We start from the raw sequence: 18,876 nt of genomic DNA, 5'->3' as shown, positions 1-18,876 counted from the left end.
TTCTGCCCTGCCTCTTTGAATCATGTGTTTCCCTTTCAATTTTATTATAACTGGATTAACACTTTTGCTCCAGCACCTTGCACTTTGGGTTTAATAGGAATTTACAATAGAAAAGCAGCCTCCTGCTAATAAGTTACATACCCATACTTCACAGAAGATGAAAGAAGTAATTGTCAGTTAGGTATACTGCAAGTCTTTCTTAAGATACTGTTGTCCATACGTCCAAAACTAGCAGCAAGTAACAGGTAGTTGTCATCGCCAATTGGTGCTTGCCTAGAAAAACAAAGTCCAAAATTTACTGTGGTGTGCGCATGCGGCAACATTTCAAATGATCAACATAAAAATATAAATCAAAATAAATACTGAATGAATAATGTGAATATGTAAGGGTATATCTGAAATGGCAAACAAAATGCTTGAAATATCAGATAGAAAATAAATACTAAATTCAGGAATTCCACATATGTGCTTCTCCAGGGGCAACAAACTTGGAGAAAATTCTACTCAACATAGAATCTCTAATTTTTCTTTACCATCTTATCTTTTTATCTGAGAAATGATGAACTTCTTCCAAATAGTTTCTACATATAGTGTCCAACCAGTACACAAGTAACGAGTGCAAAACAGTTATCAACTTACTTGCTCCCATACTTAGTTTCACGAGCCAAAGATCTTAAATAATTTCGATGTTCTTGTTCCAATTCATAAGCAGCTTCACAGATTTGTGTTAGTGTCTTGAAACATGACTGGACATCTTCAATAACAAAATTTGGCAAGAAACACAGATCACCAGTATATACAGCTTGACATTCACAGGACTCTGTAACAAAAGGAGTCCAAGTTTAACCAAAACACTCCAAGTGCATCAATACCCAAAATAAATGGGGTGCATATTGTGCTAAAGCAAACATAAATAAAAAGAAAGCCGTGTATGTATTTCAATTCCCCATTTGGTTAGTGCAGACTCTTAACACTGGAATCAGACTGAACAATTACTGCAAATTATGTTTGGAAACCAAGAGTAACAAAAAATTATTTTTAGTATGTGTATGTACCAGTAACACATTAAACAAATACACATTACTCCCAGTCAGGAAAAAAAACTTTTATATATCAACAGCAAAAGTACAGATAAGGTGGGGAGAAATATGGAACACTAAAGTTTTTGTATGATACCAAGTGAAAAACCTATCAAGTGAAAGCAATACTGAAAGTCAGCTAATGGGATGGTAACCTGCAAACAGAGTGGTGAAATGTTAGGCAGGAAAACAACACAGCAGCGCAGTTTATTTTATGAAATCCTTAATATTTATCGATAAACTATGAAGGCTGAAGACAGTTTCATTAGTCTACTGGAAAAGCTATTCATTTTTGCAGTTTATATTCCATGGCATACCTGCACTCTTTACCTGTCTTTTTAAACAAATTTCTGTACAAATTTGATGTCAAATTTTTATACAGATATAATACTTGACTCTGCATAAAGCCTACTACTTCTAATACTCAGTGTTAGACGAGAGGGGAAAGTATTCTCCCAAAGGTCAGAGCAGTTTTGATGTAAATCTTTAAGAAATGAATTTAAAAAGTTTCCAATTGTTTGGGAATTGAAGGGTACAGGGAAAAAGAAAGAGTGTCCAAAAAATTTAAAATAAGATATTAGTACACTGCTTGCTTCTCAGTCCACTGTTGCATCTTGCTATGTAGTTCAAGGGAAAAACACAACATTGACCAAGTTACAGATGATTAAAGAATTCATGTACAATGGATCACGTGACAGAGTCAATCTGTATCATGGCAATAAACAACACTGGCCGTTAAGGTAGAGTCGGCGCATGTGCGCACTGTGTTCCAATTCAGGGTCTACTGTCAGTATGTTTGAGGTTACAGCTTCTGATTCATTTGATTCACAATGTGTGTATTGTGTTTCTTGGTTAATAGTTTTTCATTAATTGCAGCTTGAATTCTTTCTGCAATAATATTGGGTGATGAATTTCAACTTCCTTTAAGTGAAGGAAGTAACAAACATGTAATTGCTAGTGATGAAAAATCAACAAAAAAAATGTAAAGACACAGTCACCTCAGTAATGTTGGAAAAAAGCTATGCACCTCTTCATTTGAGACTGGAGCTCATGTTGACAATATGAATGCCAAGTATTTTTCTAGTAATGAATGGCATTACCTATTAACACAATATGATCTGTGGTGTGATGCTGTTACTGATGCACAAAACAGTTATTAATCAAGCTTTATATCAGTGCATCTTGTAGCACATCACAGACCCAGGCAGAATGAAGATGCTAGATTAAATGACAGCTCCAACAGCTAGCAAGTTAGGGTGGCAAGGGATAGTGAAGCAGTAGAGGTACCAGTTTGTTTCAAAGCATTCCAGTCACTCTTTAGGATTAAACTTTCCACTTACACACAATTAAATCATCTTTAAGAAAAAATAGCAAGTCACCAGCTGATGGACAAGGAAAGCACACTAACTGACATCATAAGTTTGCCGAACAGACTTACGAAGTAGTAATGTAATTTTTTAGTGCCTTAAAAGGAATTTACCACATTACAGCTTAAAACTCTCCCAAAAAGTATATCTTCCAGAAGAACCTCCTTAACATTTTTCTGACCCAATATCCAGACATTCAGATTTTTTATAAAACATTCAGACACATTTTTGTCTCAAACTTCAACATCACTTTCAGCTGCCCTTGAACCGAAGCATGTAGATGGTGAGAGCAGAAAGCTAAAATAATTGAGATACAGAACCTCAAGAAAGCTGACTGGTTCTACAGAAAGGAAACAGTGCCAAAAACAAGGTAAACATTTACTGAGGCCACTGCAACAGACCGTGGTAAAAACCTCCTACAATGAATACATCCTCTAGTGAAGTGAACTTCACATAGATTTCTTTCTGCATTTTCAATGTCCATATTTATCAACTAGCTCATCAAATATGTACATCCATAAGCAAACCATGGCATCAATTATGTACATCTATGACCAGCCTGTGGTGAAGAAGGGATCACATGCTGCTGCCCCAATGCTCTGTAATTTTTCCTACAATTACCTGAACAGAAAGGTTCATGTCTTCACTGACTTGTGTGGGGGACAAAATGAAAACATCCATTATTCCATTACTGCACTACATGACTGCTGAATTAATGCATTCTGAGAAGATGACTTTTACATATCCAGTCTGTGACCATTCTTTCATGGAGCCAGATAAAAATATGGCACAGATTCCCAAGTGTGCAAAGGTTGACACTCTTGATAGCTGGAGAGAAGGGACTGTAGGGGCAAAGTCAAGTGATATCCATTTATTGCTCTCTCATGTGAATGGAGCATGAAAGCTGGAGAAAATTTCTTTCCTGTAAGTCAGACAGGAAAAGCTTTCTTATGCTGTTAGGCCAATGAAGCAGTTATGATTCCTTCAAGCAAAATTAAAAATAATTGAAAATAGAGACATTTATTCTTTGTAGCATGGACAAAGCATCAACGGAAGAAGCAGACCATTCTACAACATTTTCAGGACCCTGAGCAGCTCTACCATGCACCTATTATTCTGCCAAATACAAGTTCAAGGACTTGCAGATCCAATAAAATTGTGTGAAGACAAGGAGTCCTGAGAGTACCATAGTTTGGATTACCATCTGAACAAGATACCTACATCGATGAAAGCGATTTTTAAGGGGAATGTCATTTTATTACACACATTTCCTGAACTTTGATTATAACAGGTCAAAATCTTTATAAACGTAAATTTTTGTTGTCAACAAAAAAACAAAACTCATAAATAGTGTTATAAGAAGCTCTGATTTGTTTACTGCAAACTTACGAGGATGCAAACTTAAGAGGAAACACCAACACAGTCCAGTCATTATTTATTTATGTAACTAATTATGGTGGTAAAATATACTTTCAGGGATAAACAAGCAAGAATTCAACTAAAGTTTAAAAGTACTGTTGAATGAAGAGGTCCAAATGTAACTGAGTTTAGCTCTTGAAAGTCACGTCTCTTGTCCTGAAAAATTTCAGCTTTTGGGCTCTATTGTTTTTTTCCCCCCTGTGCTCTTCAACTGTAATTAAGTTGTCTATGGACATAATGGCATGTGTACATTTTGCATGGTAATATTTTGTCAGCCGTGGAAGGTCCACATTTGTCCCTTCCTTCACCATCATTTTTGAAATATTAACCCTTCTCCTACAAACCAGTCATAGGCAGTCACCCCTACAAAGCCTGTATTGCCAAGCCAAAATCTGATGCAAAGTTTGATCACATTACTTTTCTCTGAACTTTTACTGGTAACTGTGAAGGTTCTCTCAACAACCACAAGTTATGAGTTTTGATAAAGTCCCAAGTTACGAGTTTTGATGAGGCAATAGGATGGAATTGGCTTCTCTTCCTTTTATAATTATTCACCCTGGTAAGCACCTGGACTTACTTGTAAAAACAAATGTTGAAATGGCATGAGGAAGATTAAAAAAAAAAAAAAAAAAAGGATAAACTACATCACACCTGAGAACAGGCAACTAGAAGAAGTAGATCAGCTGAGCCGGTAAAAGAAATTCATATCTTTCTGGTAGATTAAATGAACTAGCCATATTCCTGCAGAATTATGGTCTAAATCACAATACTTTTTAATACTTTAGAAGGAAGTCATAATCATGCACAGGAAATACATAAGTAATGACAACCACTGTCTTGAAGACAGGGGCATGCTAGTTATACATTTTTCTACACGGCACTGTTACTTAATAACCCTGTGGATTAAATAAACAAGAATTTTCTGCAAGAGAATTCAATGTGATTTTATTTGTTAGGACAGTGTTCTGCTCATGGGTGATTTTAATGCCAGGATTGGAAATCGAACAGAAGGGTATGAAAAGGTTACGGGTAAATTTGGAGAGGATATGGAAGCCAACAGGAACGGGAAAAAACTCTTGGATTTCTGTGCCAGTATGGGCTTAGTAATCACAAACTCCTTTTTTAAACATAAGAACATTCACCGGTATACTTGGGAAGGCAGGGAACCAGATCTGTCACTGACTATATAATAACAGATTAGGAATTCAGGAAGGCTGTGAGGGACACACATGTATTCAGGGGATTCTTTGATGACACTGATCACTATTTAATCTGCAGTGAAATTGGTATTGTGACGCCGAAAGTGCAGGTCAGGTCCCTATGTAGGAGGATAAGAGTGGAGAAACTTCAGGATAAGGAAATCAGGCACATGTACATAACAGTGATCTCAGAAAGGTACCTGTTAGTTGAATGTAGTCAATTACAGTCATTAGAAGAGGAATGGACAAGGTACAGGGACACAGTACTAGAAGTGGCTAAAGAATATCTTGGAACAGTAGTGTGTAAAGGTAGGATGAAGCAAACAGCTTGATGGAATGACACAGTCAAGGCAGCCTGTAAAAGGAAAAAGAAGGTGTATCAAAAATGGCTACATACTAGAACTCAGGTAGACAGAGAAAGTTATGTTGAAGAAAGAAACAAAGCCAAACAGATAACTGCAGCATCCAAGAAGAAATCTTGGGAAGACTTTGGAAACAGGTTGGAGACTTTGGGTCAAGCTGCTGGAAAATCATTCTGGAGTGTAATTAGCAGTCTTCGAAAGGGAGGTAAGAAGGATATGACAAGTATTTTGGACAGGTCAGGAAAACTGCTGGTGAATCCTGTTGATGCCTTGGGCAGATGGAGGGAATATTTTGAAGAGTTGCTCAATGTAGGTGAAAATACGATCAGTAATGTTTCAGATTTTGATGTACAATGGGATAGGAATGATGATGGAAATAGGATCAAATTTGAGGAAGTGGAGAAAATGGTCAATAGATTGCAGTGCAATAAAGCAGCTGGGGTGGATGAAATTAAGTCGGAACTCATCAAATACAGTGGAATGTCAGGTCTTAAATGGCTACACAGGATAATCGAAATGGCGTGGGAGTCGGGACAGGTTCCATCAGACTGGACGAAAGCAGTAATCACACCAATCTTTAAACATGGATACAGAGAAGATTGTAACAACTACAGAGGTATCTCTTTAATCAGCGTTGTGGGTAAAATCTTCTCAGATATTGTTGAAAGGAAAGTGCGAGTATTAGTTGAGGACAAGTTGGGTGAAAAGCAGTGTGGGTTTAGGCCTCTTAGAGGTTGTCAGGACCAGATCTTTAGCTTATGGCAAATAATGGAGAAGTGTTACGAGTGGAACAGGGAATTGTATCTGTGCTTTATAGATCTAGAAAAGGCATATGACCGAGTTCCTAAGAGGAAGTTATTGTCTGTTCTATGAGATTATGGAATAGGAGGCATACTTTTGGAAGTAATTAAAGGTCTTTACATAGATAGTCAGGCAGCAGTTACAGCTGACGGTAAATTGAGTTCATGGTTCAGAGTAGTTTCAGGGGTAAGACAAGGCTGCAACCTGTCTCCACTGTTGTTCATATTATTTATGGATCATATGTTGAAAACAATAGACTGGCTGGATGAGATTAAGATATGTGAACACAAAATAAGCAGTCTCGCATATGCGGATGACTTAGTTGTGATGGCAGATTCGATTGAAAGTTTGCAAAGTAATATTTCAGAGCTAGATCAGAAATGTAAGGACTATGGTATGACGACTAGCATCTCCAAAACGAAAGTAATGTCAGTGGGAAAGACATATAAACGGATTGAGTGCCAAATAGGAGGAACAAAGTTAGAACAGGTGGACGGTTTCAAGTACGTAGGATGAATATTCTCACAGGATGGCAACATAGTGAAAGAACTGGAAGCGAGGTGTAGCAAAGCTAATGCAGTGCGCGCTCAGCTATGATCTACTCTCTTCTGCAAGAAGGAAGTCAGTACCAAGACTAAGTTATCTGTGCACCGTTCAATCTTTCGACCAACTTTGTTGTATGGGAGCGAAAGCTGGGTGGATTCAGGTTACCTTATCAACAAGGTTGAGGTTACGGATATGAAAGTAGCTAGGATGATTGCAGGTACTAGTAGATGGGAACAATGGCAGGAGGGTGTCCACAATGAGGAAATCAAAGAAAAACTGGGAATGAACTCTATAGATGTAGCAGTCAGGGCGAACAGGCTTAGATGGTGGGGTCATGTTACACGCATGGGAGAAGCAAGGTTACCCAAGATACTCATGGGTTCAGCAGCAGAGGGTAGGAGGAGTCAGGGTAGACCAAGGAGAAGGTACCTGGATTCGGTTAAGAATGATTTTGAAGTAATAGGCTTAGCTTAACATCAGAAGAGGCACCAATGTTAGCACTGAATAGGGGATCATGGAGGAATTTTATAAGGGGGACTATGCTCCAGACTGAACACTGAAAGGCATAATCAGTCTTAAATGATGATGATTTATTTGTTAGTCTGTTTTGTGTGTTTACAGTTTGGCAAATCAATAGCAAAAATCACCAGTCTTTTGAAGACATACAAAAAAGAAACTGAGTCAACCATGAACTTACAAGTGATCCTCTCTCATTCTAAAAGTGGTTAATTATTGACTTAAGATGTACATATTGTGATCAGATCTATACAGAACTGAATCAGAATATCTTTGAAGAATTTTTCTGAATGTGTCTGACAAATGTCACCAGAAAAATCGGAACTGAAATATATCCCAGAAAATGTCATCCTATGAGTACATTCCAGTTACCGAAGAGATGTGACAAAACCTGGAAGAATAGAAATAAATATGGGGATTTTCTCAAAAATCAAAAGAGGCAACAAATCATGATTTTGTGGATATGACCTAAGACTCAAGCAACAATTTCTCCACTGAAAGACCGTTCTGCCATGAAGACAGAAAAAAGTAAGGCAGGTTCAATCAAACATGAAAATATGGTTGGTTCACCTCTCAAAAACTAGGGAACTGTCCACAGTGTGCTCCACTATACCACTGTTAACCAACATAACTACCTTTGTGTGCTGAAACAAGTGCTGAGCCAGTGAGGAGAAACCTGCCTGCATTGTTGCAGTCTGGGGACTGGCTGCCACACCATGAGACTGGTTTTTCACCCACCCTTATAATTCCACCAGTCGCCCTGTGATTTCTTTCTGTTTTGTAGAATGGAAAGAAACCTGAAAGGGAAGTATTTCAGGTTTTAGAAAAGACAAAAAGAAAAAACAATCGTGGAAAGTACTAGACAGCAAAATGTCTGAAGAGTTCAAACTGTATCCGGCACTGGGTAAAATGTTTGGACACTTATACAACATCAGACAACTATATGAAAATAACTATATGTTTGATATGTGATGCCTTATACAAAACTCGTAATGAAATAATTGTAATTACTTTCAGGTAACCTCAAGAAGTACCCAATCACTAACCAAAAGCAGTGTATACGACTGTATAATACAAAAAATCATGTTACTGTGGTTACAATGATTTGTACTGTAGTAGTAAAAAATAGAATGTAAGAAAGCAGCTAAATACAAACCTTTCAGACTTTCCACTTTAGCCATGTGTGTAATAAATAAAGAATGAATTCTCTGTAATTCTCGGTCAGGATCTAAATTCATCTGAAGACCTGCTTCGGAACCTGGTGAGACATCCTTGCATCCTGGTTCAAATTCATTTGATGACCTACAGCTGCACAGGAGAAAAAAAATTATGAAGCAGATCCTATAGAGCTATGTTATTATTGACAATTAATATTGTTTGTTATAATTTCAATCCTAAGACAGTAAGACCATGAAGTTACAGATTACAAAAAAGGTACATCAAGACAACATTTCTGAATTAAGATATGGAGATGACTATACTCCCTGCCACTTTTTTGCACTATTGCTGGTCCCATTAACACATGCACTTAAAAATTAGCAAAAGTGTGCTTTAGGCAGTGAAATTTAATAACATATATTTGGTTAATGTAAGCCAAAGTGTATCTTACAGTACTTTCAAATATTATTAACGCAATTTACAGTATAGTTCTGTGAACATGTATAGTTTTAACATGAATGGGAAGAGGTGGCATAGGGCAAAGGTAAAGGATAGGATGCAAGATATAAGAACAATCAAACTGATGATTATCTTTTATGTGTAGTCACCAGTTTGAAGATTGGTTTGAACACCCCTGAGCACTGATAGGGCTGTAGGTGAAGATATGCCTTGCCATCCTAAGGTCTATAAATTAACTTACCCAGCATTTATTGGTGCTCTACAGCTAACAATGTAATACACACTGAACTGCAACTTCACTTTCTTCATATGTATAAACTGATCAATAGAAGTTTTGTATCTATTATCTGCATACCTATGAGCAGGTATGAGCTTAGATTCAAGGACAGCTGGGAGATAAGGAATAAGCCCAACAATATTCAGAAAGGCAACTTTGCTTAAGATAAGAACAAAATAACTACCAAAACAATAGGCAGCAATGAGAGAGATTGACGTCTGTACGTGATACACTAGTCCCGCACTTTATCTTGGTCCCTCTGTGATTGGTGGAAGTCTGCTGACTTCTTGCCACTCCGGAAATATCACCGTGTTGCTGACCATAGCTATGTAACAATATAGTGTACCATAGCAATAAGCAGCCACTGTAAATATAGTGTTGAGCTACATGTGGTGTCATGCATAGTGATTGTTAATATTAGTTACAGAAATGAGTACAGAGGCCACATCTGGTGCTTATAGTGACTTGCCATTAAACCATTACATGTTTGTTTCTTTTATAAGCTATAAACAAGCTGCTCTGGGAGGAGAAGGCAGGGTTTGTCTCTGCAGCTAATGTGTTACACGCTGATCACAAGCTTCTGATCCCAGCATCCTCTGCTCAAGGGCCAGGTAAAAGTGTGTAATCAGTAGGCCCAAAACATGAATGACCCTCTCCGCTAGTTAAATCATGGGACTGTGTGGCTGAGACATGCATTTATACCTGGCCACTGTGATAATTATCAGGCATCAGACAAATGGTGCATTTGTGTACTTATCCAGATTCCATTCAAGTGTTCTCTTGCTCACCTTCCATACACATTATGGTGCTGGGGGGTTTGCACTGATGATACTTAAAAAGGCCAAATTGATCGTGTAGAGATGATTGTATACTGCCTGTGTTAACACTGCTCTCCCAGTTGCCTCCAAAAAGGCAGCACAAAATCAATTGGGTTCTGTTCAGAGTATCTATAAGCCATCATTTGAAGATAGTGTTGTCAGCCACTGGTGTTAAACGTGGGCGAGCACAAAAGGGGCAGGTATACAATGTTTCGTGTCTCACAATAGTGGGTGAATGGTCAAATGATTGTTGCTGTGGTGTGGATACAAAACTGTTTACGAGCAGTTTATAGCACTTTCAGAGGTCACAGTATTATCACAAAATGCAAAGACTGAAAATGAACTGACTCCCAAAACTGTGGGTTTGTAGTGACACACAAGATACAAAACTACACTTACTATCAATGACAAACATGAAATAAAGCCAAAAGAAAAGTCAATATAGACAACAGTACAACTATTAACAACAGTGTTACTGACAGTTTCATGCTGTTTGGTATTGAGAACAAGATAAAGTCAACTGAATTGCAGATAAAGAAACCATGTGGTGTACATCAAAATAAAGGAAAATGCTCATACATATGCATTGGCTCTTATATACAATTAGTATTATGAAATGTCATATTTGAATTATGCATACAACATGACAGTGTTTACTACAGTTCAAGTTATATTTCATTTATTTAGTGCCACAGGCTGTTCCAGCTTAAGCGCTCGCCTGTGGGCAGAGAGAGGGGGGGGGGGGGGGGGGCGGCACAGGGGAGGGCAAACAGCTCACGTGAATGCAATCAAGAAATGTGCTATAGCTTGTGTGATTGTGTGCTTGAGCTAGGCTGGGGTGGGTAAATTGCCCGTGCATGCAACAGAACAAGCTGTGAGCATGGAGTAATAGGGTTCCTTGCAGGTGGTGCATACTATCTGTGCTTGCCTGCAAGCACCAGAGTCCCATAGGGTAGTGTTAGAACAGTCTACCCTGTTAATACTAGGATTTTTCTTCTTCTTTCAATTATTGCTTCTTCCAATTCTGACAACAATTTATGTAAGTGAAAAATGCCAAGATGCACCATGATTCACAGTTAAACATTTTAGCAAATGGACCTTAGTGTGTCATGTCATGGGATTGGAATGCTCAGATGCTGTAAGACTTTATACTGACTATCGGTACAGCAATTCAGCACTTGATGGGAAAGATATGACATACTGGAAAGTTTGAGTGAGCAAGACTACATAACTGGTGCCTAACACATGGCACTCTCAATATCTGAGCTCTTGCAAGCATTGGGATTTTCATATGCTACCATGCAAAGGGTTTACTGCAAGTACTATTTGGGGAAATCTGCTGCCCAAGGGTAATGCCATGGACACCAAAGTTTTGATGACAGGAGTTGCTGTAGATTGTCTCAGATTGTAACAATGAATGGGAAGGCAGCAGTGTCGCTTGAAATTTTAATGCTGAAAAACCTCAATAAATGTATAAAAATACCAGGTGGTGGTGATGGTGGTCGTGACAATGATGATAATAATGGTGGTGTTAGTGATAATGGTTATGTTATACTGATTTGGGTATGTGACAGAAAGATCTTTAGAGTCTGTACTAAAATTGCTAACCAGATGAGCGTGGTTAAAAGTAACAAAAATAATTAAAAGTCGATGAGTATTGGAAAATAAAAATTCCCTAAAAGCCACATGTGCACATAATGAGTGTATGTTAGAGAGCCCGATCACACAAAAAAAGCTGCTATAATATAGTACACCCAGAAGTGGCTGGTAGGTCATTCAAAGAAAATGAATTCTTAACACACTTTAATTTTGGTCCCAAGAGAACAGAAGGAAAAACAACAGAATGTTCCATGTTTCCTTTCTACTGTTTTGTATGCCCTTTCAAAGAGAAGAACAGAGCTCATTGCACAACATTGTTATTACTAAATTAATTTTATAAAAACAATTTTATCTTAAATCGAACATTTGCTTACCACAGCCAAGTTCCATTGATATAGGCAGAGGGATGGTATCGTTTCAGTCGATTGCTGTTCCTCTGGCATATCTTTGTCAAAATATCAATCCATTCTTTTTCTTCAACACAGTTATTTGCCTAAAAATAAATGGAATTACTGTATACAATGCTAGTTTTTTTCAAATAATGAAGAAACTTTACTACATCAAGGAAAAGTAAAACACTAAAGCTAAATTAGGAAAAAATAATGTGATTTTTAGTTCCAATAAATAAAAATGAATAATGGTGTGCGCAACTTCACAATTGCACATTCTGTTCTCAAAATGTATGTTCGATTAATTAGACACCTAACTGTGCAAAGCAGACCAACACTTGCACGTATCCAAATTTTACATTTCTCAGTTTTTGGAAGTAGTTCGGAAATGGAGTAGGGTTCCATTGTGGTTGCTGGTCACTCAGAAACATGCTAGTACATCACATGGAACATAATTTGCTACCAAAGTTGTTTACAAAAACAGACATTCATAAAAAGGTTACAGTAACTCTGTTAGAACACAAATTTGCTGCCTTTTATCCATATGCTAGCCACGTTCTCCTGTCTGTAGTATACTTCAATATCCATGAACATGATACAATGCAAAAAGAAAAGTTTCATGTATGGTCTGTAAGAACATCAGCGTTTAAAACTACCATTACAACTAATCTGGCAAAAATTTACAGTTTACCTCTTCTTCTTCTTCACGCGATCTTGGCAGAAAACTTTCCCCAAGCCCCTGTCCTCCTAATTTTGTTCAACACAGTCCACAATGTTGGGCGTTGTGCTGCATAATATGTCATAAGAAAGGTCACATTGCAACTGTGTGCAACACTTGATCACTTCTGCTGTGCCTCCCACATCCATGGACATTAATGTTATTAGTCATGTACGTGAAGAGACTGCAACTCTTTCTAATAAACTGTTCATCAATGTGCATGTTAACATGACCTTGTTAAGCCTCAATATGGATATGGGTGCAGTGACTAACTTTGGAATTCAAATACTTATCTACATCTTAGTTTCCCTCCACTGTTGCCTCCTTGCAGGTCTTGATTGCAATTTGGAAAAGTCACATTTTTTCCAACCCTCTACAGAATGCTTGGGACATGTTATTTCTCATCGGGGTAATCAGCAGACTGACAGCCACACAACAGTTACTGCGACCCTCCTGAACCCCTCAAATGTGAAGACGTTCCAAGGAATCTTAGGCAAAGTCGCTTATCACCACAAGTTCCTTTCATACCCAGCTTTGGTTTTCTATCCTCTCAATCAGCTGCTTAATAAAGGTGCAGTGCTGAAGTGGGCACCTGCCTTTGACCATGCATTTAAGACTTCAAAAGACAGTTTGCATTCTGCTCTGTGCTTGGCCACCTATCATCCGTGACTTCAGCTTAAGGTTGCAATGGGACATCACAGTATGGCATGGGAGTCATATTGTCTCAATATTGTGCTGATGATTCAGAACAACTCATCACTTTTGCATCAAAGATGCTTAATGAAGCACATAAGAATTGCTCTCAAATAGAGGAGGAGACTCCTCCCATTACAGGGTGTATATGTGGACAAGGAAAAAAAATTCCCGGATTTTTCCCGGTTAAAAATACACTTTCTCCCGGGTGAAAATACACTTTTCGGCATTAAGTGACAGTATCCTCTTCCTCGGCACAGTAAAACTCATCAATTCTTTGAATGTTTATGGTTTTATATACCGGAGTAGAATTTCCCGGCACTTTAGAAAACCCAAGGGGAAAAAACAAGTTTTGAAAGACCTTTGATGTACAGCAACATGTACGCTGCATATTTTCATATTATGAAGGTATAAATTTGAATTCCACTAAACACTGCATGTTAGTTTCCGAAACATTGAAATCGAGATTGCGATGCGCTTTTGTAAGACAGTCATAACTCAAGTCACGTGATCTCGCCAGCTGATGGCAGCATAGGACACGTGATGTAGTAAGCCAATAGCAAGCTCACTCTTCAGTAAGCGCGAACACACAAATAAGAAAAGTTAATGGTTTAAGAAAAGTTAATGGTTTAAATAAACATACATAGCATTTACATATAATATTGGTCTCGAACATTAATAAGCTGGAAGAGAAGCTAAGCTTCCACATATAATGTTGATCTTTTTGCGCGTGTTACACTTTAAGATACATCAAACAAATGTGCCAGTAAAATTTTTAATAACGACGTAAATGTCTGATCTTCTGGGCTCGACATCCTTCTAAATGGTCGTCCTCAAAGAGTTGATTTTTAAATGATAGTCAAACGCTTTGTGATTTAAGAAATTCATCGTACATTCTCGCACATCGTTCATCTTGTGTAAAAGGAAATCTGCTTTGAATGTAACACTTTTCAAACCACCATTCGCAATATTTTCCCGCGACCTGTTAGAATAGCTATGATGACACAGGAAGCCCAATGTTCGCACGTGTAAAACATTAAAAGATCTTACATATGTCATAAAAGAAACAGGACATCAGACGATACTTCAAGAGCACCAGATTTCGTGAACTATACTAAAACGCATAATTCAGCTTAAAATGCACATTTGTATGTAAATTTTCTTGGAGCACCCGTCTGTATTATCTAATGTTTGGTTTTTTATTATGGCATAATGCCATACGTGCACTTGAAATGCAGCGAACAATTGAAACTAGCCAATAGTGTGAAATTAAACACTTCGATTCACATAAATTGACTGCCTCAGCAGAAAAGATTAATTTTCAGCCAAATCTCTTTAGCAAACCGGCAAAAATAACTTGACTGTTCTGTAAGGCGATTAATGCTTGACTGTGAGAAAGGTGGAGATAAAGTCTGAAACTAATGACATATTTTAGCCTTCCATAATTATGCGAACATATTTTAATTCATTTGATAGCTCCCAGCCACAAAAATTCGTTTTGTTATCATTTAACATGAGAGCAATAAACGAAGAGGAAACAACAAAATCACTGAATGTAAACACAGGTCACGTGGAGACTCCCCACCTCAACTCAGACTGCTCTGTGCATCAGCCCCAGATTTACTGTATTTTTAAACCGGAGCAATATTAAGTAGTGGCGCCCAGCCACACTTCTGTAACCAGAAGCGGGAGAACGTATTACTCATACGCAACTCAACTGCGCATGCTCAAGAGCCCGCCCGCAACAGCTCAAATGAATCTAATTTAAACAGCTGTCACGTCACGCTTATCGGAGCAATTTGTAATAAAGCATTGCATAGTCTTCCTAAAGCCTTTGACACACATCGTTGTTGGCAGACGCTTGTATGACCACTGTTTTGTTGTTGTATACGGCGCATTTCCTTTGCAACTTAAGTTTTATTTTTGTTTTTTTCCTCTCGTTCATGTTATGTTGCTGCAGTATTATTCTGCAGTAGCCGGATACAGTAATACCCTTTGTTAAGAGTATTGGTTCTTACCAGTCAAAATCACAAAAATTTAACTGAAAACCAAAACAATGAAAAATTCCCGGGCTTTTCCCGGTTTTCTCCTGGATGAAAAAATTCCCGGGTTTTTCCTGGATCTCCCGGGTTGTATACACCCTGCATTATCTATGCTATAAAGAAGCTTCATTTCACATGTTTCTATACAGTGTTAAGTTTCATTTGGAGACTGATCACAGACCATTAGCGAGTGTCTCTCTTTAGTACCACGGTACACTTCCCAGACAAGATAACCCATTGGCGTCAGTGGTGGGCCCTGTTCCTTAGTATGTATATTTATGAGATTCATTTCCACCCTTTGGCTCAGCACTCAAAAGCAGATGCTCTTTCATGTTTGCTAATGGAACCTGACCCTGGTTTTAATCAAGATGAAGTACTTTGTTTTTACTTTGACAAGAAAACTTACTGGGCAGCTCCCTTAATACCAAATCTCGCATCACACAAGCCATTGCCTCCAACCATGTTGTTCGTCAAGTGCGACAATATGTTCTAGTAAAGGTGGCCTGAAAAACCTCCTGCTCCTGTATTGGATACCGTTCGTAATTATTTTTTTAGGTGAAGAAGACTCATACTCGTCAATGATGTTCTCTTGTTGTTCACAAAAAACGCTGTTCCAAGGGTGGTTGTTCCACCCATTCTCAGGCTTGACATTCTTCATCTTCTATACCAAGATCATTTGGACATCTCGCACACAAAGGAGCTGGCTCGCTGCCTGTCTACAGGCTCACAATCAATTGTGAGACTGAACATTTAATCACTGCTTGCTCTAAATGAGCAGGTCATCAGGCCTCACTCCGGCAGTGTTTTTCACCATTGCCTTAGCTCTCACAGCCATGGGAGCATGCCCATTTCAATCTCATCAGCCCCTTCTTGGATGCCTATTGGTTGGCGGTCACCAATGCCTCTCCCAGCTTCTGTACGTAGTCACCTGCCACTCCACCACAGTGGTGCAACGGCGCGGGCTCTCACTTGCATCTTTTCCATCAAAGGCATGCCCCACACGCTGGTAACTGACAATGGTCCTACATCCACCTCTCAAACTTTTCATGATTTTTACACGTACCATGGTACTCAACATGTTCATGCAGCAGAATGCCCCATCTACACTTTTAAGACGAAAATGAAGAAGTATACTGGTGACAGTTATGCAGATGAGGCACACAGGTGCTTTCTTAGCTAATACAGATTCACTCCCATTGGGGAGAAGAGCCTGATGGAGCTCTTGCATAGCTGTCAGCCATGCACGGTATCTAATCTTATGCTTCTCGCACTCAGGTTGTCCAAGGTCCCTCTTATGGGGCATTTCAAACCTGCGACTCCGGTCTGGGATTGTGCGTTCGGTCTCCACAAGCACTGGATCCCAAAAGTCGTCTGCAGGCAGCATTTTTTTCACACTGCAGACAGCATACAGGCTACAGGCTGGTGACCTTCCACCACAATCAACTCTGCCCTAAGTAGAGAACTGGTCTCTGCTGCCTCTCCCACACTTTCCAGATCGTCCACTCTTCCCACGCCTGGTTCTCTTTGCTCACCTCCATTCTTGATGATCTTTCAACTGATTCTGCCCCATATGACAGTATGCCTTGCTCACCCTCTGTTGTTCTCGTTTCCAGCCTTCTGCCAGTTCATCAGAGCCCAGATGTGGAAGGCCATACACTACAGAGGAAGGCACTGCAGAGACAGTAGGTGCCGCTTCCACTGGAGGCATGTTCTGGCCCATGCCCCAAGTTGTCTCCATGGATCCGGTGCAAACGTTGTGCCACCAGGCCGCAGCAATGCCATCACTGTCTGGATCACTTTTGGCCCTATACTCCAGTGCAGAGCAACAAGGGAGCTCTTTAGGACAGAGTGGGCATCCACCAACAGCCTTCCTGAGCACCAAGCACCATTCCGCACTATGGGGAAGGGACACAGTTTACAGGAACCCTGATACGAGGAGAACACTGTGGCAACCTGTAGTTACCACATCAATCGCACCAGCGGCTTGCCGTCCATTGAAGTTCAATAGCTGATAGGAGACGGCACCTTCAGACAGTATGGAGAGTCACGCTTCCTCAGCGGCATGCACAGACACCGTTCGGCGCCATCAGGTGTTTTTCTATTTTACACTGGAACGGAATGCTGTCATTCTCATTTTGTAATGTTCCATGTGATAAATAGCTTCACTCCACTCATGGATGATAAATAGCTTCACTCCACTCATGGATCGCTCTTTTTTAAACTGGTACTGAGCTGGCAATGTAGATGGATAATGTATTGAATGTGTTTGTGGTCTAAACATTAAAGTGACTGTATTTTTACTGGCATTCTGTACTGTGTGTGTTGCTGCAATATCTACAACTGAATTTTACTTTCTGTCTGTCTTTACAATGCTGAAAATGATAAACTCTTTGTACAGATCCTATGCTTTACAAAGTGGTTAACACATCCTTTACAAAGTGGTTAACACATCACATTCTCTTAAAGATTACAATGTTACGAAGTAGAAACAGGGGAGGCGAAGCTGCAGATGCACCCATTTTGGTTATGGAACTTAACATTCAGTTCCAGAACGTACAAGAAAATTTCACTGAAGCCAAAAATAATAATGTGTGTGAGCAATACCTCACTGGTCTACAAAGTACAGAAATATTTACCTGTATGTATAAAGCTCTCTCTGGCTGAACAATCTGAAACATATTCTTCATCTTGAATGAATCTTCCTGTAGTCGTTCTACGGCCAGTATTTTGTCCAGTGGAATAGAACAAAGTGGTTCCTTTCCTATTATGAAACAGGAAAAGCATATTAAACAGGTACTTGATTTCATGCCTTGTAAATAACAACAAATTATGTATTCGACTCAAGTTACATGTATAACAGACAGACACTTAGTTTTCCTTGTAACACTGTGCTTGTAAGATATAAATTTTTGTCCATCATTTAAACATATCTGAACAAAACATACTAACACTGTTTTTCAGTGTGAAACTTAGTCAGCCAAGTGACAACTCCCTCCTGTGTGTACACAGACTGCAGCCAAGTGCCAAAATCACCAAGAACCTAAATTGCTAGTGCCAGTTGTGTCATAGATTGTGCAGAGATGTTGATGTGGAATAGAGAGAGAGAAAAAAAAAACTGCAATTCAGAGTCTCAGTGTAATTTTTCTTTGTAGTGGATTATAACTTCTACATGTACATACATACACTGTAAGCCACCATTTAGTGAATGGCGGTGGGTGCCTGGTGGATTAGTAGTGAATGACAATGCCTCTAGATAGCCATGTCCCAGGTTCAATTCACAGCAGGGCTATATATTTTCTTCACTTGAGGACTAGATGTTTTGTGTTGTCCTAAACATTTCAGCTCATTTTCATCAAGCACCTGAAGTGGCATCAAATGGAAAGACCTGCACCAGGTGGCCGAACAACCCTGGACAGTCTCCCAGCCAATAATGC

General features: G+C 39.0%; 1 protein-coding gene across 1 annotated transcript in view; it reads right to left on the bottom strand.

The window, feature by feature from the left end:
* Positions 1–18,876, bottom strand: part of LOC126161674 (GTPase-activating protein) — a 134,952-nt gene that overhangs the window by 6,000 nt on the left and 110,076 nt on the right. The window contains exons 15-19 of the mRNA XM_049917679.1: positions 18,079–18,203; positions 11,975–12,093; positions 8,446–8,597; positions 640–820; positions 142–273 (exon numbers count right to left, since the gene is read on the bottom strand). Coding sequence (XP_049773636.1) covers positions 174–273; positions 640–820; positions 8,446–8,597; positions 11,975–12,093; positions 18,079–18,203 — 677 coding nt within the window. The 3' untranslated portion in view covers positions 142–173. The remainder of the gene's footprint in view (positions 1–141; positions 274–639; positions 821–8,445; positions 8,598–11,974; positions 12,094–18,078; positions 18,204–18,876) is intronic.

The sequence above is a fragment of the Schistocerca cancellata genome, chromosome 2, assembly GCF_023864275.1.
Source record: "Schistocerca cancellata isolate TAMUIC-IGC-003103 chromosome 2, iqSchCanc2.1, whole genome shotgun sequence".
In the NCBI taxonomy this organism is placed as follows: domain Eukaryota; kingdom Metazoa; phylum Arthropoda; class Insecta; order Orthoptera; family Acrididae; genus Schistocerca; species Schistocerca cancellata.
Note: the sequence above shows the minus strand (reverse complement) of the source record. Positions and strands in the feature narration are given on the sequence as shown.